The sequence below is a fragment of the Primulina eburnea genome, chromosome 13 (assembly GCF_022965805.1).
Source record: "Primulina eburnea isolate SZY01 chromosome 13, ASM2296580v1, whole genome shotgun sequence".
NCBI lineage: Eukaryota > Viridiplantae > Streptophyta > Magnoliopsida > Lamiales > Gesneriaceae > Primulina > Primulina eburnea.
Window position 1 is genome coordinate 9,029,767 of NC_133113.1, and position 27,780 is coordinate 9,057,546.

The window sequence follows — 27,780 nt, forward strand, 5'->3', positions numbered from 1 at the left end:
AAAATTGAGCTTTTTGATAGCCCAAAATGCCTTGTGCTCCAGTTCCAAAGGTAAATGACAAGCTTTCCCAAAAACCAACCTATAAGGTGACATCCCAATAGGTGTCTTGTATGCAGTCCTGTATGCCCATAAAGCGTCATCTAGCTTGATTGCCCAATCCTTCCGGTTTGTTTTCACCGTCTTTTCTAATATTTGCTTTATCTCCCGGTTGGATATCTCTGCTTGCCCATTAGCTTGCGGGTGGTATGCCAGTGTCACCCTGTGCTTCACATCATACTTAGCCAATAGTGAGTTAAAAATTTTATTACAGAAATGTGTACCTTCTTCACTGATAATGGCTCTAGGCGTTCCAAATCTCGTGAAGATGTTCCTGTGGACAAACTTAACAACAACTCGAGCATCATTAGTTTTGGTGGCAATTGCTTCCACCCATTTTGACACATAATCGACAGCAAGTAAAATGTATGATTGACCAAACGAAGATGGAAAAGGACCCATAAAATCAATACCCCAGACATCGAAGAGTTCCACCTCCAAAATATTTGTTAGTGGTAATTCATGTCGTCTAGAAATATTGCCAACTCTTTGGCATTTATCACATGACTTGACTAAAGTATAACTATCTTTAAATAAATTAGGCCAATAGAAACCTGACTGTAATACTTTAGCTGCTGTTCTAGATGCTCCAAAGTGTCCACCGTAAAGTGAGGAATGACATTGCTCTAGAATTATACCCGCTTCTTCCTCAGCTACACATCGTCTGATTATCTGATCAGCGCATCTCTTAAACAAGAATGGATCGTCCCACAGGTAAAACTTAGCATCATGAAGAAATTTCTTCTTTTGATGATACGTTAAATCCGAAGGCAATTCTCCTGCAGCAAGGAAATTAGCTATATCTGCAAACCACGGATATGTAACACTTACCTTGAAAAGTTGCTCATCTGGGAATGACTCGTTGATAGCTCCCCACCTTCTGTTCGTTCTTCCAGTTCTAGTCGTGACAGGTGATCAGCCACCTGATTCTCACAACCTTTCTTATCTTTGACTTCGAAGTCAAATTCTTGAAGTAGGAGTATCCATCGTATCAATCTGGGCTTTGCATCCTTTTTGGCAAAAAAGTAACGAAGAGCTGCATGGTCAGTGAAAACTGTTACCTTTGTGCCAATGAGATATGTTCTGAATTTGTCGAATGCAAACACCACTCCTAGCATTTCTTTCTCAGTAGTGGTGTAATTCTGTTGGGCTGCATTGAGTGTACGACTTGCATAGTAGATGGCTTTAAACATCTTGTCTCGCCTTTGTCCCAATGCTGCTCCTACAGCATAGTCGCTAGCATCGCACATGAGCTCAAAGGGCTCCTTCCAATCAGGTACTATCATAATGGGTGCTGAAATCAGTGCTGCCTTGATCTTGTTAAATGCCTGCAAGCAATCATCATCAAAAATGAATGTAGAATCTTTTTCTAACAAATTACATAAAGGTCTAGTAATTTTAGAAAAATCTTTAATATAACGACGATAAAACCCGGCATGTCCCAAAAAGCTTCTGAGTCCTTTAACATTTTTCGGTGGTGGAAGATTTTCAATTGCTACAACTTTGGCTCTGTCAACTTCTATTCCTTTAGACGAAATTTTGTGGCCAAGCACAATGCCTTCTGGAACCATGAAGTGACATTTTTCCCAATTCAGAACCAGATTCTTAGCCTGACATCTCTGCAAAACAAGCATTAAATTTTGCAAACAATGATCAAAAGATGTACCAAATACAGAAATGTCATCCATAAAAACCTCCATTATTTCCTCAACCATGTCAGAAAATATGGCCATCATACACCTCTGAAAAGTAGCAGGTGCATTGCATAGTCCAAATGGCATTCTCTTGAAAGCAAATGTACCGTAAGGGCAAGTGAAGGTAGTCTTCTCCTGATCCTCCGGTGCAATGACAATCTAATTGTAACCTGAATAACCATCTAGAAAGAAATAATAATGATAACCACCAACTCTATCAAGCATCTGGTCAATAAATGGAAGTGGGAAATGATCTTTCCTAGTCGCATCATTCAGTTTCCTATAGTCTATGCATACTCGTCAACTAGTCACTGGACGAGTTGAAATCAATTCATTGTTCTCATTCCTCAATACAGTTATTCCTCCCTTCTTAGGCACTACTTGTACTGGTGAAACCCACGAGCTGTCAAATATAGCATAAATAACACCAGCATTTAACAATTTTAATACCTCAGCCCTCACTACCTCTTTCATTGCGGGATTAAGCCTTCTCTGATGATCAACATAAGGTGAATATGACTCCTGCATCAAAATTTTATGCATACAAACAGTAGGGCTAATTCCCCTTATATCAGCAATTGTCCATCCCAAAGCAGATTTAAATTCCCTCAACACTCTCAACAATTTCTCTTTTTCAGTAGAAGTAAGAAAAGAAGAGATGATTACCGGATATGTTGAATTTTCACCTAAAAATGCATAACAAAGGTGACTTGGAAGTTCCTTCAATTCAGGGGATACTTTTGGCACCTCTATAGTTGCATCTTCAAGTAATTCTATATTATGCACATCAATATTTTCTTTAGGCAATGTATCGAGAGCAAGTAACTCCTCTTGCACGTCCCAATCATCTTCATCTAGTGTAGACACCGATTCCAACAAGCATCTCTCCAAGGAATCTTTCGTCAACCTACCTGCACCAACATGAGATACACATGAATCAATTACATCAATACTATTACAAGTACTTACCTCATTTGGTTCCTTGATTGTGTTGTAGATGTTGAACATGACTTCTTCTCCACCTACTCTCAATGTAAGCTCACCCTTGTGCACATCGATCAAAGATTTTCCAGTGGCCAAAAATGGCCTTCCAAAGATAAGTGGGGTGTCCTGGTCTTCTTCCATATCTAGAATGACAAAATCAGCAGGAAATATAAATTTGTCTACCTTTACCAGAACATCCTCCACTATACCCCGTGGATATGTAAGTGATCTATCCGCCAGCTGCAAGGTAATAGTGCTAGGCTTCACCTCGCCAAGCTCTAAAGTCCTGTAAATAGAAAAAGGCATTAAATTAATACTGGCACCTAAATCACACAAAGGTTTATTTATTCTAGAACCACCAATAACACAAGGGATAGTAAAACTCCCTGGATCTTTGAGTTTCTATGGTAGTTTCCTTTGAAGTATGGCGCTACACTCTTCTGTCAATTTCACTGTTTCAAACTCATGCAACTTTCTCTTCTTTGACATCACATCTTTTATGAACTTTGCATAGTTTGGCATTTGCTCTAAAGCATCAGCAAATGGGATGTTGATATGAATCTTCTTGAAGATCTCCAAAAATTTGGAAAATTGCTCATCCAATTTCTTCTTTTTAAACCTCTGCGGATATGGAAGTATTGGCTGAAATACCGGAGGTTGTTCAACTTCAGCTTCAGCTTTGGAACCCTCAGTTTCGACTTCTTCAACAGTTACCTCCTTTTCATCCTTATCATTGGAATTTTTACCATCAAGTTCTTTTCCACTCCTCAAATTTACTGCCTTGCACTGCTCTTTTGGGTTCACCTCTGTGTTACTGGGAAATTGCCCCTTGTTCTGATCTTTTAGAGCGTTGGCCAACTGTCCGATTTGCGTTTCCAAAGATTTCATTGTGGCACCCATGTTTCCCATGTGAGTCTCCATATTGTCAAGACGAGATTCAGTTCTCGCCATCCTTTTTCCAGACTCAGCAACAAATGTACCTACCAAATCTTCAAATGAAGGCTTTCCCTCCCCCTTTGATGTATTGAACCCCGGTGGAGGATTCAACACATTCTTATTATTAGCATATGAAAAATTTTCATGATTTCTCAAACCAGGATGATACGTGTTAGAGGGAGGGTTACCTCGATATCCTCCGTATCCACCAAAATTCCTATTGTTGATATAATGAGCATCATCAGGAATATGTGGTTCTTCGGTGACAACAGATGCATTTTCAACCTCTGATGAACTAGCCTTGTTCATTGCTGCAATTTGAGTTGTTAAAGCTGAAACTTGAGCTGTGAGTGATGTAATAGGATCTATGACATAAATTCCAGCTTGCTTCTTCACTCCTGATCTTTCAGTCGGCCACTGATAACTGTTAATGGTCATCTGTTCAAGCAAATCATATGCTTGATCGGGTGATTTGGAAAATATCGTGCCACCAGCTTCTGCATCAACAGTGCCTCTTGTCTGTCCATTCAAACCATTGTAAAATAATTCAATCTGTACCCAATCTTCAAAACCATGGTTTGGACATCTCCTCAACAATTCCTTATATCTTTCCCATGCTTCATATAGTTGCTCAAAATCAGTCTGCCTAAAAGTACTTATCTCGATTTTTAACTGTGCAGACTTTGCAGGTGGAAAATATTTTGCAAGAAACTTGGTTGCTAAATCCTGCCATGTAGTGATACTCCCCAAAGGAAGCGATTGGAGCCATCCTCTTGCTTGGTCCCTAAGAGAAAAAGGAAACAAACGCAATCGAATTATATAATCAGAAACACCATTTATTTTTACCGTGTCAGTAATTTCAAGGAATGTTCTGAGATGTAAATAAAGATCTGCAGTAGCTGCTCCTCAAAACTGATTCTGTTGAACCATGTTTATCAATGCAGGTTTGAGCTCAAAGTTGTTTGCATTAATCGTTCCTCGTGCTATACCAGAATAATGAGCATTCAATACCGGCCTAAAATGATCTCGGATGGGTATTGCAGGAGGTGGATTTTCATTGTCTCTGTTTTCAGCCATTGCTCGAATCTCTTCTCTTCTTGCCTTTCTTAATCTTCTTGCGGTTCTTTCGATTTCAGGATCAAAGATAAGCAAGTCAAGATTTTGCGATCTTCACATGCACTGTCAAACAAAAACAATAAACAAATCAGTGTTTAATGTAGTATAATAAAAACAGCTCTAAATTAAAATTTAGACTAATTGGTAACAATACTAATATAAATTCAAATTTTACACTCCCCGGCAACGGCGCCAAAAACTTGTAGCGTGTTTTCTTTAATGCTCGCAAGCGCACGGCGTCAAGTTATAGTAAAATGTAATTTAAGTACAAGTATCGATCCCACGAGGAATGTAATTTCTAAATTTATACTAATGCTTGAAATTAGAATAGTCTCGATTTTAGTTAGAATAATCAAATAACAGATTTGTTCATACCAATAACTAAATTGAAAATAAATTTAGTTTTAATACCAAACAGATTTGAACAATAGAATAAAAGATCTAGAGGTCCGACTTCACTCAACTATCCACCATGTGCTATTGTGTGTAGCTATGTTATAATTGCCCTTCTTATTCATTAACCAAGAATTCTATAATTATCTACTCCCTCTCTCGAGTGCTAAGTAGATACTAATTATCTAACAAAAGATTGCAACGTCTCCGTCAACAATCGATAATTAAATAACACAACAATAAGCACTAAATTCTTTTTATCGCTTCAATAGCAAAATATGTCCTCTCGAACTATATAAATACCATCGATGTATTTTTTCCCTTTCTTGATTATAAATTTCCTTTTTCAAGTGATAATTTATAACATACAAATCATTCAAGATATGGCCAATAAAATGAAAGCATTAAGATTGGAAAAACACAAATGAACAACAAAGACAACTTATATAGCATAAATCATGAATCTTAACACATGGTTTCTAGTTTTGTTCCATCATCCCTCTAGAATTAAGATTTAGTTCATAATAATAAAAATAAAACAACAACACATAAATATTAAACAAGACATATCAAAATAAAAGTAAAAATAAAGAAAGAAAGAATTTAGAACAAGAGTTTTGGAGTGTATGAAGTTTTTGTCCAAAGATGTGCAAGAACTTGTTGGAGATGATCTTCTTGATCTTCAATCTTTTTCTTTGTAGCCTCCACCTTTTTCCTAGCTTCTCTCCATACCCTAGATGATAATAAAGAGACCCTTTTATACTCTAGACAAGATACATCACGTAGCACACCATTTTCCCCTTCTTTTGTTCAAAGTCCACAAAGTTTCTTAATTTCCGGAATGGTGTTTGTGCATGACCGCGGGTGCAGCAGTATAAGGACCGCGGGTGCGGTGTCCTTTCGCATAAAAATCTCTTGCTGCAGAGTTGACAGCGCGGGTGCGGCGCTTGCATGACCGCGGGTGCGGTCATGCCTCGGCAGTTGGCGCAGGGGCGCTCGTGTAAGCAGTGCGGGTGCAGTGTTGCATCGTATCTCCTTGTCCTTTGCACCTTCTAATTCATCACTATATCACTCCAAACTCTCATTTCTAAGCTTCCAAACTACAATAACAAAAACAACGTCATCCCAGGCAAATGCATCGACGTTGCGCTGCAGAAAATTTTTCAAAGTGTTCTCCACTTCTGTCGGCAGATCTGACCCAATCTTGAGGGTTTTTCTTGGATCACCGGGTACTACCTCGATATGTTTGAGAGCTTCTGTCGCGGTCATCCTTTCTCTGTCATTCGATTCTCCATCCACGAGATGTATTCCCTTTTCACTTGAAACTTGTTCAAGTTTTTGTTTCTTTCCCTTCAAAGAATCTATGTCGGGTCCCTGTCTTCTTCGAGTCTCCATTGAATTTAGCAAAATGGACGAATGACATTCTCTTGCGAGTCTGCTATCTCCGACCGCCTCTCCTGCCCCTTCTAGAGTCGGGAATTTCAGCTTCATATGGTATGTGGATGCAATGGCGCGAAACAGATTGAGGCTTGGGCGGCCAAGGATCACGTTATAAGCCGACGGGGCTTTCACTACTAAGAATTTCACCATTTTCGTGCTCCGCCGCGGGTAAGATCCCAAGGATATGGGTAGAGCGATTTCACCTACTGCTTCAACTACTTCTCCGGCAAAACCGACGAGAGGAGTATTCACTCGCGTTAATTGCGCATTACTCAGACCCAACTTTTGGAATGCCCCATGAAAAATGATATCTGCAGAGTGAAAGCGGACCGGTTACGGTGGCCGGAAGCGCAACGGAAGTCAAAAATATTTAAATTTCATCAAGAATTTTCGGCCACCTTGAAGTTTATGTGCAATATTTACAAAAATAAACATACATTCATAGGATGTTCAAGTGATTTACCTATCAACTTTAAAAAGTTGATGATGGCTCCAACTTAGTTGACTAGCAACTAAGCTCTTCTTTGGCAAGACAAGTCTACAAGCTTCCTTCCCCTTCAAGAATTAGGCCCACCACTTAACAAGGTAAATCCCCTCAAGTTTTGCACTAGAAAAACTTGAGGATTTTTCAATGAAAAGATTTTTGTTTCTCCAACAAATTGAAGAACACAATGAAGAAAAATTTGAGAGAAAAGGGAAGGAAAATTTCGGCCAAGTGAAGTGTGGAATGAGGGAGTGAAGTCTAGACTTGGGTGTGGAAAAAGTGAAAAAGTTGATCCCCATGCCATGCATTATTTTATTAAAAAGTATTCAAAGTCTCTTCACCTCCCAAGCATGCAAACCCTAGCATGTCTCACATATATTATATGGTTTTTAACACATTAAAAACCATGGACTAAATTTTAATTATCTCAAACACATATGAGATTAATTAAATACTACTTGAATTTATTCAAGTCCCACTAGTTAAATAATTATTTTAATTGAGCTCTACAAGACTCAATATTATTAATTCAACACTTGAATTATTTTTAATTATTTGGACTCTACTAGGTCCACTAGTGTTTAATTAATTCAACACTTGAATTAATTTAATTTAGTCCCCAATAATGTTTATGAAAATCACAATTTTCAACTACATTATTTACTTGGCCAAATTTTAATCTTAGGAACACTTCCATAAATTAAAATTTATATTTCTCTCTTAGAAGTCATACTTCTATTTTTTTTTTCTTTACGCTTATAAACACATTTATAAGCCGTTCAACACATTGAACTATTTTACATCTCTTCGGGATTTACAATGCAAGTACTTGTGTGGCCCTCAATGGTTCATTTATACAACTAGCCGTAGGTTCACATCTCTATGTGATTCGGACTAAACATGTCCTTATTCGAGCATACCCCAATTGCTCCATTCTTACTTATCAACTCCTTGATAGTAAGAACGTCAGAACTCAAGTCTGATAGTACCCAACCAATCACGTTAAACGCCTAGCAGCATCGCTTACGTGATTCCCTAGGTATCACATGATAGTGCCTGCAAGAACCATTCAATTATGGTTAGCGTACAGTACGGTCCCTTTAGCTCATATATCCCGACCGATTCGACAACTATTGGTTTATCGAGAGTTGTCAATGAATCGATACTATGTGTCATGTTGTGGTTGCATCGATGGTGTAATCTATGAAACCCCTTTCATAATTACCACCATACTCTGATAAGAGATTTCAACCCACACATACATGAAAAACACATAGGATATCCATACCCGTAGGTAAGCGGTGAATCCCCGGCTACAATGCATCGACTCCTATATGTTTCGCCGTAACACCCAACCTTGTCACCTGATGACCCCATAAGAGTCGGTAAACAAGTCAAAGTGAAACGCTAGCACATAGAGTCTCAATGTTGTCCCGGGTCATAAGGACTAATGGTGTACAACCATAAACTAGGACTTTTCCACTCGATAAGTGAGAACCACTTGGAAAGTCCTTTATAGAGGATTGTTCAGTGCACTCTACAAGGAGCACCTATCTGCATGCTCGGACATCACAATGTCCCCTACCAATGAAACATGGTACTCACATCGCAGATACTAGTCTCTAACTCGAGCGGCCTTTATCCTTCTTTGTGGCGGCTGAATCGACTAGGAACGGTTTAGAATATACAGTATTCCAAATATGAGTTTCATGATACTCATCATATGAGCATCTCATATTCTTTCTACTATTTGTATATTCAAGGGCTTTATCTATGCAACTAGCATGGGTATACAGATAAAGATGTGCCATAATAATAATTTCAAATATTATTAAAATAAAGATTGCTTATACATAGAGTTTCATTGTGAACACTCGGCCAACACTTGGCTCGACGGGCACCTACTCTAACAATCTCCCACTTGCACTAGAGCCAACTACCCATATGATTTAAACCCATTGATTCGCGATGCTTGTCGAATAATGGTCCAGGTAAAGGCTTAGCTAGTGGATCAACAACATTATCGGCGGAGCCGACTTTGTCAAAGACACTTCTCCTCTTTCCACAATCTCTCCGAGGATGTGGTACTTTCTCAATACTAGTTTGGATTTCTGATGAGACCTAGGCTCCTTTGCTTGAGCTATAGCTCCCGTGTTGTCACACAACACCGGGACAGGAGCAACTCCATTAGGAATGACGCCCAACTCTTGGACGAAATTCCTTATTCAAACAGCCTCCCTTGCTGCATCTGATGCAGCAATGTATTCGGCCTCTGTGCTGGAATCCGTAGTATTGTCTCGCTTGGAACTCTTCCAAGAGACAGCAGCACCATAGAGCATGAATACAAAACCAGAGGTTGACTTCGAGTCATCGATATCGCTTTGGAAGCTAGAGTCGGTATAGCCTTCCAATTTTAGTTCTCCACCCCATAGACCAAGAACAATTTATTGGTCCTTCTCAACTACTTGAGGATGTCTTTCACAGCTTTCCAGTGTGGAAGACCAGGGTTCGATTGATATCTATTCACTATACTTAGTGCGAAAGCCACGTCAAGACGTGTAGATATCATCTCATACATGATGCTACCAATTTCCGAAGCATACGGAATGCGTGTCATCGCCACTATCTCTGCATCAGTCTTGGGAGACAGACTTGGATAGGGACACGCCATTACACATTGGTAGGTGTCCTCCCTTGGACTCATCCATCGAGAACGGCTTCACGATGGTATCAATGTATGTGGACTGGGTGAGACCAAGCAATCTTCTCGATCTATCTCTATAGATCTGTATTCCCAATACAAAAGATGTTTCACCCAAGTCCTGCATCGAGAACTTACTCGCTAACCATATCTTAGTTGATTGCAACATTCCTACATCATTTCCAATGAGTAGAATGTCATCAACATACAATACCAGGAATGTCACAACACTCCCACTGACCCTCTTATACACATAGGGTTCCTCAGGATTCTTAGTAAATCAAACTATTTGATTGTACTGTCGAATCTGAGGTTCCAACTCCTAGATGCCTGCTTTAGATCATAAATAGATCTCTGAAGTTTGCATACCATATGCTCACTTCCGATAGATGTAAACCCTTCAGGTTAAGACATGTAAATAACTTTCTTAAAATTCCCATTAAGAAAGTCCGTCTTGACATCTATCTGCCATATCTCATAGTCATACCATGCAGCTATGGCTAGCAAAATCCTTATGGACTTGAACATTGCGACCGGGGAAAAGGTTTCCTCAAAGTCAACTCCTTGTCTTTGAGTATATCCTTTTGCCACCAATCGCGCCTAGAAGGTCAATACCTTCACATCCGTCCCAAGTCCCTATGGGAACAATTCCCTCAGGTGGATCCACAAGATCCTACACTTGGTTCGAATGCATGGAATTCAACTCAGATTCCATTGCTTCAAGTCACTTGGATGAATCGGCATCAGATAACGCTTCCTTGAAGGTCCTTGGATCACATCCATAGTTAGGCTCATCATGGCCCTCTTCAAGAAGCTGACCATTCCTCATAGGTGGTCTCGAGACTTTCTCGCATCTTATAGGAGCTTGTATATCCTCTCTTGGCTCTTCGGGTGTGGGTTCTTCAATTGTGGGTGTCTTTCGAACCTCTTCGAGTTCTATCATCTCCCTTTTTCTATCCAATAGAAATTCCTTTTTCCAAAAAAAAAGGTCGCATTCCTAGAAACAAACACTTTTGTTTCTTGGTGATGATAGAAGTAGTATCCAATCGAATTCATTGGATATCCCACAAAGTAACATAAAATGGATCAACTATCCAATTTATCTCTCACTACTTGCTTCATAAGCAGGGCACCCCATATTCTAAGATAAGAATATTTGGGAGGCTTACCCATCCATATCTCATATGGTGTCTGCCTTTGAATGGACATTTAGTGGAATATCTTTTAATTTTAAGTTATAGAGATCGTTTTCAAGTTTACCAGTACCAATCAAACATTCATTCATGTAAATGTTGCAAACACCTTTGCAAAATAAACAAGAATATCCATTTTTATCAGCATAGAAATGGAAACAATGTTTTTTAAACAAATTCGGTACAAACAAAACATCTCTTAAAATAACTTAAAATCACTGTTCAACAATAAGTAAACATCTCTTAAGGTCTTGGCAGCAACTCTTGCTCCATTGCCATTCCCAAGAAGGTCTCACCTTCTCTAATCCTCTAACTTCTTCCCATCTCCTGCAACACATTACAGAGATGTGATCCACATTAGGTATCCAATACCCAAGAAGTAGAGTTAATTGAAATGTTTACTTAAATTTAGAACATACCATTTCCAGAACTTTTCTGGGCCAGATATTCCTTGCAATTTCGACTCCAATGTCCAGGCTTCTTGCAGTGATGACAAACATCACTAGTCTTGTCAGCCCTAACTGGTGTGGCTGCTACAACGGGATTCGGAGATTGCCTCAACAAGGGCACGTTCTTCTTGGGACGTTGGAAAGAACGCTTCTTTTCATTCCCATGTGGATCAATCTTCGTACCAGATGAAGAACCCACATAAAGAACCAATTTCTCTTTCTTGATGGTGGACTCAAACGTAACAAGCATATTCACCAACTCCTCAAGGGTCGGCTCTAGCTTGTTCATGTTGAAGTTCACCACAAAAGGATCAAATGAGCTAGGCAGCGATAAGAGCAACACGTCGGTGGTCATCTCCGAAGGCAAGATCAGATCCATGCCAACGAGCTTGTCCACGAGCCCAATCACCTTTAGGCCATGCTCATGGACCGAGGCCCCATCTCGCATGCGCAAAGTGATCAGCTCCTTGACGGTAGCATGCCTAAGAGGACGTAATTGCTCACCAAAGAGCTCCTTGAGGTGCAAATGAATGTCAGCAGCACTCTTTGCACCCTCAAAACGCCTCTGCAGCTCATCATTCATAGAAGTCAGCATATAACACCTGGCTATCAAGTCATGGTCACACCATTCCTTGTAAGCCTGCAATTCCTCAGGATTGCAGTCAGTCGGAGCCTCAACAGGGGGCGACTCAGTCAGTGTATATGCTACCCTTTCCGAATTCAAGACGATTTTTAGGTTTCTTAGTCAAGTGAGGTAATTAGGTCCAGTTAATATGTTTTTGTCGAGTATTACGGATATTGGATTGTGAATCGATGACATCGTCGATTTGTACTGAAAAGTAAAAACAGATAAATGTTGATGACTATTTTAAAATATTTAATAAGATATTAAGTTTGGACTTTTACTTTATAAATTATCGCTCCCACTGTTTTGACATTTTCACTACCCTCTAGTGAAAACGGGAAACACTTTCCTCAGTAGGTACGTAAGGTCCAATTAGCGAATTGCGATCCCGAATAATATCAGCCAATCACAATTCCTAAAAGGTAGTTTCCAATTGCATCGCCATGCAATCCTCTACGTATACTTTTGTATCACGTTTGATTAGGACCCAATAATATGACGTCGTTCATCTTTACGTGTCAAGCCTAACCCATCGATATTGAACCTTAATGGACGGTCGCCATGAGTTCCCTCAATAATATGAGCCGAAATCATGGGAGTTCCACGTAGTTCACATCAGTATGTCAATGGATGTCACAGCTTTCCGGTACCCAAGGCTCCCCCAATAATATGAGCCGAGCCCCGAGTACAGATAGCGTTCGTTCATCATGCATCCATTGTCGATGGAAGACAAGGAAATTATAAACAAATTTATAATTCCCCTTTTCGGACTTGATATTAATTTTGAATCTTATTCAAAATGAGGGTTTTTTAATTTTGAAAGGTCTCATCATTAATTTTATTTTAAAAGCTCGCCATGTTTGATCGTATGTTTGCCGGATTCATGCAACTTTGTTATTATCATAATAATAACGCACATACTCATTATTTATAACATATCATTCATATATTATAAATAGAAAACAGTACAAGGATGATCAATTGCCCCAAAACTAATGGCCCGTGTGAGCTAAACACGGGCCTAGGTCCAATCCTAGGGTAAATGCACGGGATGCAAATGCAACTACATTATTACATTAGCATCCAATATTACATGTCTTCGATCTTCATAATCAACAAGGCCACCATCTTCCAATCTTGATCTTCCACTATTCTAATATTTACAATTAAATATCCATGGCACATAGGGATACATCTCATGGGGTGGGAACGGGCCATAAACCAAGCCCACTTTAAATTGATAATTATTACAATCATTCAACACAAATATCCTAGCATACACCTAGAAAATTGGGCTTGGGCTTTTGATCATCCTTCATGCATAATATCACATATCATACACCATCAATTAATTATCACAATAATTAATTGATCCAATATTATATATCTTGATCCAATCACTAACCGCCACAATTATAAATTAAATTAACAAAGTATACAAACTCCTTTGTCTACTTTCAAATTAATTTATTTATAATCGAATTTCTTGTAAATCACAATTTACTATAAATAATTAAAGTCTCACTTCAATTATTTATTTTATGAGAAAATATGTGCAACAATTGTAAATTTAAACTTAAGGGCCCAAAAACCATTTTTCACCAAAAAATATTTTGGCCCATTTAAATTTCACAAATTATGTTGGCCATTCAATGGCCCAACATCTCAAGGCTCATGACACTTGGATTAACCAAAACACCTTTTGGAAACCCTAGCCGTCATCGCCGTCGCCGGATTCCGGCAACAACAAAAAAAAATTTTTTTATTTAAAAACTGGAACTTTCGGGCAGCTCTCGGGCTGCCCCTTGCTGCCCGAAATTTTCGGGCAGCCCCGAAAAATGTTTTTTTTTTGTTTGTTTCAAATTTTCGGCCTTCAAGAATATTATGCAAAAAATATTTCTCAAGCGGTTAGAAATCGATCTCAACATAATATTACGTAAATATCACACAAAAACCGTAACCTTAGCTCGGATACCACTTGAAAGCGGACCGGTTACGGTGGCCGGAAGCGCAACGGAAGTCAAAAATATTTAAATTTCATCAAGAATTTTCGGCCACCTTGAAGTTTATGTGCAATATTTACAAAAATAAACATACATTCATAGAATGTTCAAGTGATTTACCTATCAACTTTAAAAAGTTGATGATGGCTCCAACTTAGTTGACTAGCAACTAAGCTCTTCTTTGGCAAGACAAGTCTACAAGCTTCCTTCCCCTTCAAGAATTAGGCCCACCACTTAACAAGGTAAATCCCCTCAAGTTTTGCACTAGAAAAACTTGAGGATTTTTCAATGAAAAGATTTTTGTTTCTCCAACAAATTGAAGAACACAATGAAGAAAAATTTGAGAGAAAATGGAAGGAAAATTTCGGCCAAGTGAAGTGTGGAATGAGGGAGTGAAGTCTAGACTTGGGTGTGGAAAAAGTGAAAAAGTTGATCCCCATGCCATGCATTATTTTATTAAAAAGTATTCAAAGTCTCTTCACCTCCCAAGCATGCAAACCCTAGCATGTCTCACATATATTATATGGTTTTTAACACATTAAAAACCATGGACTAAATTTTAATTATCTCAAACACATATGAGATTAATTAAATACTACTTGAATTTATTCAAGTCCCACTAGTTAAATAATTATTTTAATTGAGCTCTACAAGACTCAATATTATTAATTCAACACTTGAATTATTTTTAATTATTTGGACTCTACTAGGTCCACTAGTGTTTAATTAATTCAACACTTGAATTAATTTAATTTAGTCCCCAATAATGTTTATGAAAATCACAATTTTCAACTACATTATTTACTTGGCCAAATTTTAATCTTAGGAACACTTCCATAAATTAAAATTTATATTTCTCTCTTAGAAGTCATACTTCTATTTTTTTTTTCTTTACGCTTATAAACACATTTATAAGCCGTTCAACACATTGAACTATTTTACTTCTCATCGGGATTTACAATACAAGTACTTGTGTGGCCCTCAATGGTTCATTTATACAACTAGCCGTGGGTTCACATCTCTATGTGATTCGGACTAAACATGTCCTTATTCGAGCATACCCCAATTGCTCCATTCTTACTTATCAACTCCTTGATAGTAAGAACGTCAGAACTCAAGTCTGATAGTACCCAACCAATCACGTTAAACGCCTAGCAGCATCGCTTACGTGATTCCCTAGGTATCACATGATAGTGCCTGCAAGAACCATTCAATTATGGTTAGCGTACAGTACGGTCCCTTTATCTCATATATCCCGACCGATTCGACAACTATTGGTTTATCGAGAGTTGTCAATGAATCGATACTATGTGTCATGTTGTGGTTGCATCGATGGTGTAATCTATGAAACCCCTTTCATAATTACCACCATACTCTGATAAGAGATTTCAACCCACACATACATGAAAAACACATAGGATATCCATACCCGTAGGTAAGCGGTGAATCCCCGGCTACAATGCATCGACTCCTATATGTTTCGCCGTAACACCCAACCTTGTCACCTGATGACCCCATAAGAGTCGGTAAACAAGTCAAAGTGAAACGCTAGCACATAGAGTCTCAATGTTGTCCCGGGTCATAAGGACTAATGGTGTACAACCATAAACTAGGACTTTTCCACTCGATAAGTGAGAACCACTTGGAAAGTCCTTTATAGAGGGTTGTTCAGTGCACTCTACAAGGAGTACCTATCTGCATGCTCGGACATCACAATGTCCCCTACCAATGAAACATGGTACTCACATCGCAGATACTAGTCTCTAACTCGAGCGGCCTTTATCCTTCTTAGTGGCGGCTGAATCGACTAGGAACGGTTTAGAATATACAGTATTCCAAATATGAGTTTCATGATACTCATCATATGAGCATCTCATATTCTTTCTACTATTTGTATATTCAAGGGCTTTATCTATGCAACTAGCATGGGTATACAGATAAAGATGTGCCATAATAATAATTTCAAATATTATTAAAATAAAGATTGCTTATACATAGAGTTTCATTGTGAACACTCGGCCAACATTTGGCTCGACGGGCACCTACTCTAACATAGAGCTTCCTGAGTGCACCAATATTTTCTTTACCCAAAAGTTAGAAATCGTGGTGGAAATGATTAAGGCGTCATTGTGTTCCCCCCGAGAGGCTTCCAAGTACTCTTCTCCAAAAAATACTTCTTCATCTCTCTTCGATATCTCGTTAATCGACTGAGTTACGGCTACATATGAGGAATTTTGATCACGTCTGGCTGCACGCGCGAGATTTTTCCTTGCATTGTTTGAATCCCCATAGGCGGGCCCCCCGGCTATAACAGAGATTATGCCTCCATTGGGCATGTTCTCCTCTCTCTGCTCGGGTTTTTTGCCCCTTTCAATCCGTTCTCGCTGTTGCTCGATTGGGCAGTTGTCATCAGGACGCTTGTTGCCTTTCTGCTGATTGCGGAATCTATCCACATAGTCACCTAAATATCCTCTTTTGATCAACTTTTCTATCTCGGCCCGAAGGCTGAAGCAATCCTCAGTGGAATGACCTTTATCTTTGTGGAACCGACAGTATTTGTCAGATCTCTGACGCTTAGGATTTTCTTTCATCGGGCGCGGGGGTTGCAGTAATCCTCGCTGCTCTGCTACTACCAGTATGTCTGACAAACGTGCCTTTAAGGGAGTATACTGGAGTCTCGGACTTTGGGCCGTTCGTTTTCCCTCTCTCTTGGTCCCTTCCGGTCTCTCTTCTTCCCTTTTTCTTTTCCCTAAGTACCGTGGTTCGATGGATTCTTCAATGCGTATATGTTTTTCGGCTCTTTCTAACAATTCCTCCAGAGTGTTTGGGGGTTTTCCAGCTATAGATTCCTTGAATTTTCGATGGCGGAGGTTCTGCTGCATTATTCCGGCTAACAAGTCATGGTTAACATGGGGAACTTCATGCACAGCTTGCGTGAACCGTTGTACGTATTCTCTCAGGCATTCCTCTTCCTTCTGAATTATAGTAAATAAATAAGCCGCTGTTTTTGGATATTTTTCGTTGATAGAGAACTGATGGAGAAAACGTTGAGTTAGCTGCTCCAAGCTATCTATGGTTCCTGGAGGGAGCTTATTGAACCAAGTAAGCGCACGACCAGATATGGTAGTTCGGAAGATTTTGCAGTAAGCGGCTTCACTAATATCGTATAAATCTGCCTTCGCATAAAATTTGTCGAGATGATCTTGTGGGTCACCCATTCCCTCGTACTCTAGCATGTTGGGTATTTTCACTCCCACTGCTACCGACTCGGCTAAGATGGCAGTGGTAAAAGGGCTGCGCCGAGCAGGTAAAACGGCCAATCGGCTGTCTTGCTCATTCAAAGTGCGAGATCCTCGTGCGTAAGTGTGGAGCGAGATACTTTCTCTTCGTGGAGGAGGGCGATGTGTACGGCCGTCTGATTCATCTTCATTGTATGCTTCATCATTGCGCCTGGTCGTCTTGCTGGGGTCATGGGAAGTCGAACGGTTGTTGGGAGTTGTTTCACCAGTATTAGCACGTGAATGATGTGCAAGCATCTGGGCCACCGCTTCAGCTGCTGCGCGAGTGGCTGTCTCTTCCATCATGGCTTTCAGCACCTCTTGGGTGATGAGCATTTCTGACTGCGAAGGAATAATAGGCGAAATTCCCTCACCCCTTACATTGCGAGAGGTGTGCGAACGAGTGTGCATCCTCGAGTGACGAAGTGACACTTTCCCACAGACGGCGCCAAGCTGATGCAGCTAAAATAAATGAGTCGAGTAAACTGCGCACTCGAGATCCGACTGGTTAGTATACTGGTCTACTGGGCCTGTAAATGGGCTCTCCTGGCTGATAAACGGATCCACGTAGACAATGTATAGTTAATTTGCGGGGCGTCACCTGCGTCACAAACACTCGTTAAGTGGGCGTCGGGAGGGTTCCCGACGTAGACACTCCAACGCTCAAGTCAGTAAGCAGTCCAAAGAAAATTCAGAGAACTAAAGAACTTTTATGAAAATGAGAGCATACCTTCAATTGGGCGGAGACTCCTCTATTTATAGATTTTTAAGAGAGTCTAATGGGCTTGGGCTTTTTGCAAACATAATCAATATTTTGGGCCTCAATAATGCTAAACCCAATTGATTTTATTAACCCAACAAATAATTGGTCTTATACCCATCATAAGGTTGGTTTTGTACCAATCAGATGCAACAGTGATCTTCCAAGGCACGTTCTAACCTGTATGCTTACTAGGGGAAGCCAAAGGTGTGGGTATTGCAAGGATATGATTCATGGTTTCGTAGAAGCTATGGCTTTTCATTGATTCGAGTGTGACTTTTGGATCCTTTTTTTATGCGCGGGAAAATTATCTGATAAAAAAATGTTATACTATTATTAATCATCTATAATGACAGGTAATGGGTTTTTTATTCCCAATTTGGAATCATTTTTTTTTCCAGTTTTGATTCTTTTCTTTTCTTGATTATTGTCCATGATTAATGTTGCATTTGGAGAAACGGATTTGAAATGCATGAATTTCGATGATAGTTTTATCGTTAACAACAAAACAATTTATCAGTTGAACTTGAAATATATCATATTTAACATAAACACTGTATGAACATGTAAAAATAGATATGGAATTTGTTTCATTGCTTACTTAAAACTACAAATATATATATGAGTAGGTCTCATGTGAGACCGTCTCACGAATCTTAATACGTGAAACGGGTTAACCCTACCCATATTCACAATAAAAAGTAATACTTTTAGCATAAAAAGTTATACTTTTTCATGGATGACCCAAATAAGAGATTCGTCTCACAAATATGACCCGTGAGACCGTCTCACACAAGTTTTTGCCAATATATATTTGGATAATTTTAATTTTATAGTATTTATTATTTCATATTCACATAAATTATTATAAAATATTTTGTTGTTTAATTTTTTTGATATATCTTATCAAATTCTTTTATGTTTTATAAAATTCCAAAAATCTTATATTAATCATTATTCCAATATTTAAATTCTTTCTTTTATTAACTCATAAGATCCAAGCCTCATATGTTATCATATCACAAAAGTTATGTTTAAATTCATTTTGCTTTATTATTTATTATCTTCTGTCGTATAATATGACATGGAATTTAGAATTTGAATTTAAATTATATATTATAATAAGTTTGTTGATTGAAGAGAAATTTGAGAAGTTTAAATTCAAAGTATTTTGATATATAATTGAAAAAAAATAATGTTATTATCAATCGAATATTAAAATGTTATTAAACATAGCATTACTCCAGTTTACTCTTTTATTTTTGACAAAAACTTGTATGAGACAGTCTCACAGATCGTATTTTGTGAGACAGATATCTATTTGATCATTCATGAAAAATGTTACATTTTATGCTACAAGTATTACATTTTATTGTAAATATGGGTAGGGTTGACCCGTCTCACAGATAAAAATCCGTGAGATCGTTTCATAAGAGACCTTTTATATATATATATATATATATATATATATATATATATATATATATATATATATATATATATATATATATATATTATTGGTTTTCGGACTCATCAGCCCACTCTCAAATGCAGTTAAACCCCTCCTCCTTGGCCAGATTCAAATCCGCCTCATCTCTCACACCTCGGAGGCGTCCTTCTCCTTCATTTCTCTCTTTCAAATTTTACATTTTCATCCACTACCCTCAGAAGCCCAGGAGTTCGCACACCACTCTGTTTGTTCCCGACTCCCGAGCTTAAATTTGTCTTCTGGTGGCTTTTTATTGGCACTTTTTCGATTCTTTATTTTGTTGAGCTGTACTTAAACGAAGAAGAACGAAGGAAAAGAAATGGAGGCCGGGTACAATCCACGTACTGTTGAAGAAGTCTTTCGGGATTTTAAGGGTCGTCGAGGTGGCCTCATTAAAGCTCTCACTACTGGTAATTTTTGTGGTATTCTTATTTAGCTCGATTTGTTGTTTTATTTTTTAATATGGGTTGTTTTTGTTTCATTGTTTTGCAGATGTTGAAGAATTCTATCAGCATTGTGATCCTGGTCTGTGGTTATTTTTAACGAGATGTTACTTTCTTTGTGGTTTTAAATTAGTTTGTTATACTTTTTCTTATCGATGCTTTCTAAGTGCCTGTCATGTGTTTAATATATATTTTTCTGAAAAAGATACTCCTGTTTTCATGAATTTAGTTGTGAAAAAATCGTTATTGATATGCATTTTGCTTAGTTATTTTTGGGGTGTTTTTTGCAACTTGTAGTTGCTCTAGCTGATTGATGTGTCCCTGTTCATGTTGAGTGTGAATTATGAATCCATGTTCATTATTAGTTTAATGTTATTTGAGGAAAATGGTGCCTTGCGGCTCCATGTTGATGTTGGATTTTTTTAAAAATTCTTGGATATTGCATTTGAAATGAAAAACTGATTTGGAGTTATGGATTTCAAATCAATTTATTTTTGAAGGTTTTGAAATGTGATTGCTAGGTGTTAAAGAAAAACTTAGAACAAATAAAATTTGAAATTAATAGGCGCTCATATTTATCTGAGCAATTTAAACAATGGATTAAAAGTTGTTCTCTTTGAAAACCTTCAATCTGAAGTCCGAATACATTATGGTAAAACATTAATCAAGTGGTTGATAGAATTTATGGAATCTAAAAGACTGCTGCCTAGTGAGTATTATTGAAGGGGATGTTTGTATTTTTGTTGCAGTTTATGTAGCCTGAGAATTTATTAATTATGTATTAAATATCTCTTGTACTTGTACCAAAGCTTTCATAAAAGATGCGTAGGATTTCTCTGTGCTGCCGTGGTTTTTCTCTCTTCTACTTGATGATGTTTTCTGAAAAAATCTTTGTATCTTCTTTTTCTGTTTTCCCCTTCATTTTACTGTTTGTTGTTCCTAACAGTGGTTTCGGGTTATAAGTTTCTTGGTTTTGGGTAATCTGCTGTAGGACTGGTATAGATGGCTGTTAAACATGGTACATTTGTTAAGTTAGCAAAAACTTTCAAATCTCCATTTTTTTGTTTGGTTGTTATGTTTACTTCCCGACACTTAATGTTGGCGTTGCTCTTTATATTCTCAAATTCATTTGTTTGTTTACCTGGTCTTTGGTGTAAAGTTCAGCCAGTGTCAATCTATTTCATGTTTGGCTTTACAGAGAAGGAGAACTTGTGCTTGTATGGATTTCCTAGTGAACAGTGGGAGGTCAATTTGCCTGCTGAAGAAGTACCTCCTGAACTTCCTGAGCCCGCTCTGGGCATCAACTTTGCTAGAGATGGGATGCAAGAAAAAGACTGGTTATCCCTTGTTGCCGTCCACAGTGATGCTTGGTTGCTTGCCGTTGCCTTTTATTTTGGTGCCAGATTTGGATTTGATAAATCTGACAGGTGCATGCTGAATTCCATGTTTAATATTACATGTTAATTTTGAACTACATTCATTCTGGCTATCATGTCAATTTTTCTGCATTCTTTTTTTTGAAGGTCATTGTGTGGTTAAGACTTCGTTTATGTAAAGATTTGATTGGATAGTTCCTCGCTGCTAAATTTTTAATTTGTTGGAGAATAATTTTTCAATTGCAGTAGATTTACATCCCTTGAGATTTTGTTATATAATTTGATTAAATCATCTGTTTGATTCCTCTGTTAATCTTGTGATAATCTCACCGTATTTCTTCATCCAGGAAGCGACTCTTCAACATGATCAACGAGCTTCCATCTGTATTTGAAGTCGTGACTGGAGCGGCAAAGAAGCAACAGAAAGATAAATCTTCAGTCTCAAATCACAGTGGCAACAAATCCAAATCAAACTATCAAATGGTAAGAACAGGATTGGGCGTACTCTCTGTTGGGTTAGATATGTTTTCCCTTCAATTTTCGCAGTTACATTTCATTTTTAGAATCAAGTCTAGTTTTGAGCATGATTTGAGCTCAGTAGACCGAGCAGTATAATCTGTTTGACAATGGAATGTTCTTCTTGGTGCGTTATAACTTTTCATGTTTGCTTGCAGCGCACATCTGATGCCTCGGAAAAAGTTTCCAAGTCGCAGCCAAGAGATGAAGAAGAGGGATTGGATGAGGAAGAAGCGGACGAGCATGGAGACACCCTCTGCGGAGCTTGCGGGGAGAACTATGCATCGGATGAATTCTGGATATGCTGTGACTTATGCGAGAAGTGGTTCCATGGCAAGTGTGTGAAGATTACACCTGCGCGAGCCGAGCATATCAAGCAATACAAATGCCCCGCATGTAGCAACAAGAGATCTCGAGCTTAGAGACGTGTCGAGCATAAAACTACTCTGGGTTTAGTATCTCTCTCTACTCTTTATAAACTTCAACCATTGCCTCTGCCTACTTTTTCTTGTTTAACTGTTAAAATTTATGTCAGCTTATGAAAGAAAACTTGTCGTAGCCGGGCGTCAACTCTTGGTAGTATAGTATTTGTTTCGATGTTGGCTGAACCAGTCCCTTCCTCTTGTGGAACTATCATGTTTCTATTAAGTTAGGATTTCTGATTTTTCTTGGATCATCCATCGTATATTTTATCTAAACGGTGTTGACCAATGAATGTAAGTGATTTTGCCGGACTTTTCATGATCAAGGATAATATCCATCGAGCCCATTATAAATTTTCAACAATATAAACTTTAATCTCTCATTTTGATGCCAATTCTTTAACATATTGCAATTTTGTATTTTTTTTCCATGCATCACGAAAATTCTTGATTCTCGAGCTGGCCGCCAATATGAAAGTAATATCTGAATATCTTACATTATCGATTCACTTCTTATACCATATATAATAATTATCATTTAAAATAAGGTTTGGGTAACCAAATTTTAATCAATGTCTTGGAAGGTAGAGGCGTAGAGCTCAAGCTGATGGCATTAATATACCAAAACCAATAAACAATCTCTGATTGTCATCAAAATCAATGATCCTTGAGACCTTTTTGAATCCCTTAAAAAACTAAATAAAGAATTCCTTATCAGCTTGACTCCGATTACATTGTGGCACAGAGATCCATATAAATATTGAATTTTGTATATATATTTTTTTTACTATGAATCAGGAAATGGAAAAAAGAACTCCGATTAGGTCCCACGATCAAGACTTGAAAATTTCCACTTGGTTATTAAGTAATTGTAGAAGAAGTGGATGACAGACTTAATTATCAAGATTATAAAATGCAGAATTTATCAAAAGATTTCTCTAGTAATTAACTAACTACACAAGTGATTGGAATCTTTACTAGCAAAACGTACTAGGAACTTTTAACAAGGATCGAACAGTTCTTAAGTTATCTGGTGATAACCCCTAAGAATAACCAAGAAGAGGAAATTAACTTATTCATTTGCTAGCCTAATGTTCTTGGTATACATTATTGATTGTGTTAAGACCTCATGGTTATTAGCCGACCGACGTTTCAAGAACCTGTAGGTAGTGATCATCGTGGTGGCGGCCATGGATATGGAAGCTCATCTTTGACCCAACCCTCTATAACAAGCCATCCAACCACCCTCTCTCCACAAGTTCCTCACCGTTTGATCGACACTCAGGCTCCTTCCGCACATTCTCATCACCATCTAGAACTTGTAGACTTGTCTTGATTGTGTCTATAGTCATAGTTATCAAAGCTGGCACACCAGAAAGTTAGAGTATGTGTCCAGCGAGCCAACTTTTGACTTCTACTTTATTAACTCATATGTAAAAATAATCTTTATATTATAATATACGGTTTTATACAATTGTGATATTTACTTTATTTGTATACGCATGTAAGTTGTATAGATAAAGTCCCTGAATATACAATAATCATCATGAGATTTGTCTCGTAACGTAAGATCATGAAACTCATTAGGAAGCTACCGTATATTCTAAACAGGTTCATAGTCGATTCAGTGGCCTAAATTTAGGATAAATGTCGATTGAATTTGAGACTAGCATTTGTGATATAAACGTCATGCTTAATTGGTAAGGGCATAAATATATCTATTTATACATATAGGTATTCATTTGACGATGCACTAAATAACCCTCCCTCAAACTGTTTAAACTTTATACCATTAGTCATTTGACCAAGGAAAACGTAGAGGCTCTACGTACTAGCATTCACTTTGAACCATTTACCGACTTCATTGAGTGTCATAAGGTAGCGAGGTTGGGTGTAGTTTCGAAAGACGTAGGATCCAATGTATTGTACTCGGTGATTTATTTCTCACCCACGGGTATGAATATTCTATGTTATCTAATGAGTTAACAATTCAAGAATCTCTGGTCAGAGTAAGACCTGCATTTTGGAAATGTGATTCCTCAGTTGTACACATCATGTCACTGCTATTACTAAAAAATATATCACACCGTTATCGAATTCATTTGCAACTCTCAATATACCCATGATTGCATATTCGATCAGGATATTTGAGTTGAAGAGACCGTACAGTACGCTAATTATAACTTAAGGTTCTTACAGGCACTATCAGGGATACTAGGGGATCATGGGGCGATGATATTAAATGCACTTATCGTGATCCAATGAGTGCAATCAAACTTGATTTCTGACATTCTTGATCAAGGGGTTGATGAAAATAATGAGACTAATTAGGGTAAGCCCGAATAAGAATAAATGTTTATCTGAATCAAAATGAAGTTATGAACCCACGACTAGCTGTATCCCTGAACAATTGAAGGTCACGCAAGTTTCGGATTCTGTGTTTCTGTTGACATAGTCAATTTCAAGGCATTTAATTTGATGGCTGTAACTTGATAGAGATCAAACAAATTACTTATAAAGAACATAAGTTGATTCCATGTAATAGAAGATATGAAAGTTAGATTAACAGATAATTAACTGAGGAGAATGGAACTGCCTGTTTTATAAAAGATTTCACAAAACTGGCAGCTGCAAAAAATGAATCAGTGGAATTTTTTATTTTTGAAATTTTCAGTTTTTATTATATGAACAAGATTTGCATCATCGGTACATCACCGTTGTCTGATCTCCCCTCTCCTTGAAGCTATTTTTGGCCACATCTTTTAGAGGGAATAAATTCGGCCACCATCCTTTCACCGCGCCGCCTATCCGACGTTCTCATACAGTCGCCAAATATCTAAAATTCCGACGATCCTATCTCGACGCAAATTTCCTTTAGATCTCTAGTGCAATCTATACGAGGAATCCAGTATCTGGACATTGATTTGATTAGACAATCGAAGAAAGGAGAAGGTCTGTTCATATGGATTTACAGGAAGGGGTATATTCGCTTAAAAACCAGAATAGTTGTTGTCTGGCGTTAAATACACAAAGGTAAATTTAAAATTTTTTGGCGGCTTCCCAGAACTATTCTGGGCAACGCACGTGGGCAAGCAACACCTGCAATTTCGGGCAATGATGTTTGCATAGAACATTTTTAAATATTTTTTTTAAAATTCTGCGCAGTGCAGCACTCCCCTGCGCAGAGGGGCAGCTGTTTGAAATATTCGACAGTATGTGTGCAGATGGGCAAGGTGCCTGAGAATGTCTCGGACAGCCCTCCCCCCTTCACGCTCGAATTATTTTGGCTTGGACCGTCGTCCTTGTTTGATGAGTTTGTGGTGAACTTCAATTTGAACAAGCTGGAGGCTACCACTGAAGAGTTGGTCAATATGCTAACTACATATGAAGCAATAATCATGAAGGAAAAACATGTTTTCCTAGTGGGCTCCAAATAGTGGATGAAGAAAGGCCTACAAGGGAAGAAAAAGAGACGTTCTGCTCCTTGAAGATTAGGTGGTCATCGCTTTTAAACTACTGTTTGTGTTGTTGAATAGTCCAAAACATGGGGGAACCTCTGCCGAGATTTTATTGAACAAAAAGTTATTTGTAATGACATTTTCCCCTGTATTAGTCATCATCGTCTTTTTTAATTGTAAAAAATTGTGAAGTATACTTACTACGTAGGAGCAGGCATTACTGATAAATGGTATCAGAACCCCAAAGGTTCTTTATAGGAAAGAGACGAGGCTATATCCATACATGGGGAACTTGTCAAATAGGTACCTATCTATCTTACCATTTAATTATAAATTATTATCTCCTATGTGTCCCAATTTTAGGATAGCATAAAATGCCACCGAAACTCAAAGTTATTGAGAGCGAGTCATCATGACAGAAGGCACCAAAAGGTGGACCACGACCATTGAACGACTTTGCCAACTACTTCACTAACAAGTTAAAGTCCATGTGGTACAAATACAGCAGTTGTTGGAAATTCAAAGAAGTACACAAGAGCATGTACAAGCACTAGCTACAACACCAATCAGATATGAACATGTCCCCACAGGTGTTTATTACAGATTTCGTAGACTGAATCCATCTGAAATTTATTGGAAACTTTCAAAACCACCTTCTTCAATAAATATTTTAGCAAGGATGTACGAGAACGAAAGGAAAAGGACTTCCTAGATTTTAAACAAGGGAATATTTTTACTGCAGAATACATCCAAAAATTTGAAGAAGGATCTTAGTACGTATCTTATATTTCTCAAAATAAAACTAAGCAAGTGGAACATTTTCTATGAGGACTTCATCCTGACATCAAAAGAGATGTGAGAATGTCGAAGGCTGCTGACTTCAAAGAAATCGTGGACAAGGAATTGATCGCAGAACAAGACAAACAGGAGATTGAAAGAGAAAGGAAAAAAACAAAGGCAACACTTTATTCATAGAGGCTAAATTTCAAGGCAAGGTTCAGGGCATGGTAAAAATGGAAATTTTGGAGGTGGTAAAGGTGAGTATCCACACCCCAAAGTTCCCATTCCAAGCAAAAGACAAGAAAAACCACTTTGTGCCACTTGTGGAAACATCATTTTGGTGCATGTGTTCAAAGAACTGAAAAATGCTATCAAAACAATTGCCAAAAATTGTTGGACAGCTCTAAGGATGATTATTCTCAATGAAAAAAGATGATGCCAACCTTGATACCTCAATGATTACAAGTATGTTTATAATTTCGATTTCTCCATTTCCCTTTGCCTCACTATATTAAACTCCTCATCTGAACTTTGGTTGAATTTAATTTCTCTAGTAGTGTATCTAGTACCATTAAAGCTAAAATCTTGATTCCAGCTCCCTTAGGCACAATCTCAATCTTCAAATTATGAAAGTCCCTCAAAACTTGTTCTTGAACACTAAAATTGGCAAGAATTTTACCTTCGACTCAATGTATATGCTACAACGTTTTCTTTTTCCTGGATGATAGTTGATTATAAAATCATAATCCTTCACATATTCTAGTCATCTTCATTGTATCATATTTAGTTCCTTTCGAGTAAAAAAGTATTTGACACTTGTGGTATATGTAAATATCACATTTTTCACCATACAAATAATTCTTCCAAATCGTTAAGGAAAACACCACAATATCTAATTCAAGATCATGCGTTGAGGAAATTCTCCTCATATTCTTTCAACTGTCGTGTGGATTAGACAATAACATTTCTATTCTGCATCAGCATTGCACCTAACCCATGTTTAGAAGTATCACTATACACTACAAATCCTTTTGTTACTTCTGGAATTCAAAGAATATGAGTTGATGTTAATTTAAATTCATGGAAGCTTCGATCACATGCCTTACTACAATCAAACTTCACATTTCCTTATTAAAGAAGTTAA

The 27,780-nt window shown here is 37.9% G+C and overlaps 2 protein-coding genes across 3 annotated transcripts; one reads left to right on the forward strand and one right to left on the reverse strand.

Annotated features, from left to right (window-relative positions):
- Window positions 1–16,156: 16,156 nt before the first annotated feature.
- On the reverse strand, window positions 16,157–17,803 carry LOC140810283 (uncharacterized). Its single transcript, XM_073168156.1, has one exon. The coding sequence runs from the start codon at window positions 17,801–17,803 to the stop codon at window positions 16,157–16,159; it is 1,647 nt and encodes a 548-aa protein (XP_073024257.1).
- Window positions 17,804–19,686: 1,883 nt separating this feature from the next.
- Window positions 19,687–22,654, forward strand: LOC140809679 (PHD finger protein ALFIN-LIKE 4-like). 2 transcript variants are annotated; one of them, XM_073167378.1, is made up of 6 exons: window positions 19,687–20,051; window positions 20,134–20,166; window positions 21,283–21,511; window positions 21,808–21,943; window positions 22,135–22,426; window positions 22,512–22,654. In XM_073167378.1, exons 1-5 carry the CDS (start codon window positions 19,961–19,963, stop codon window positions 22,396–22,398), a joined length of 753 nt encoding a protein of 250 aa, XP_073023479.1. In that variant the 5' UTR covers window positions 19,687–19,960; the 3' UTR covers window positions 22,399–22,426; window positions 22,512–22,654. The 2 variants fall into 2 exon arrangements, with proteins under 2 accessions (XP_073023479.1, XP_073023478.1); XM_073167377.1 differs by having other exon boundaries at window positions 22,135–22,654.
- Window positions 22,655–27,780: the final 5,126 nt, after the last annotated feature.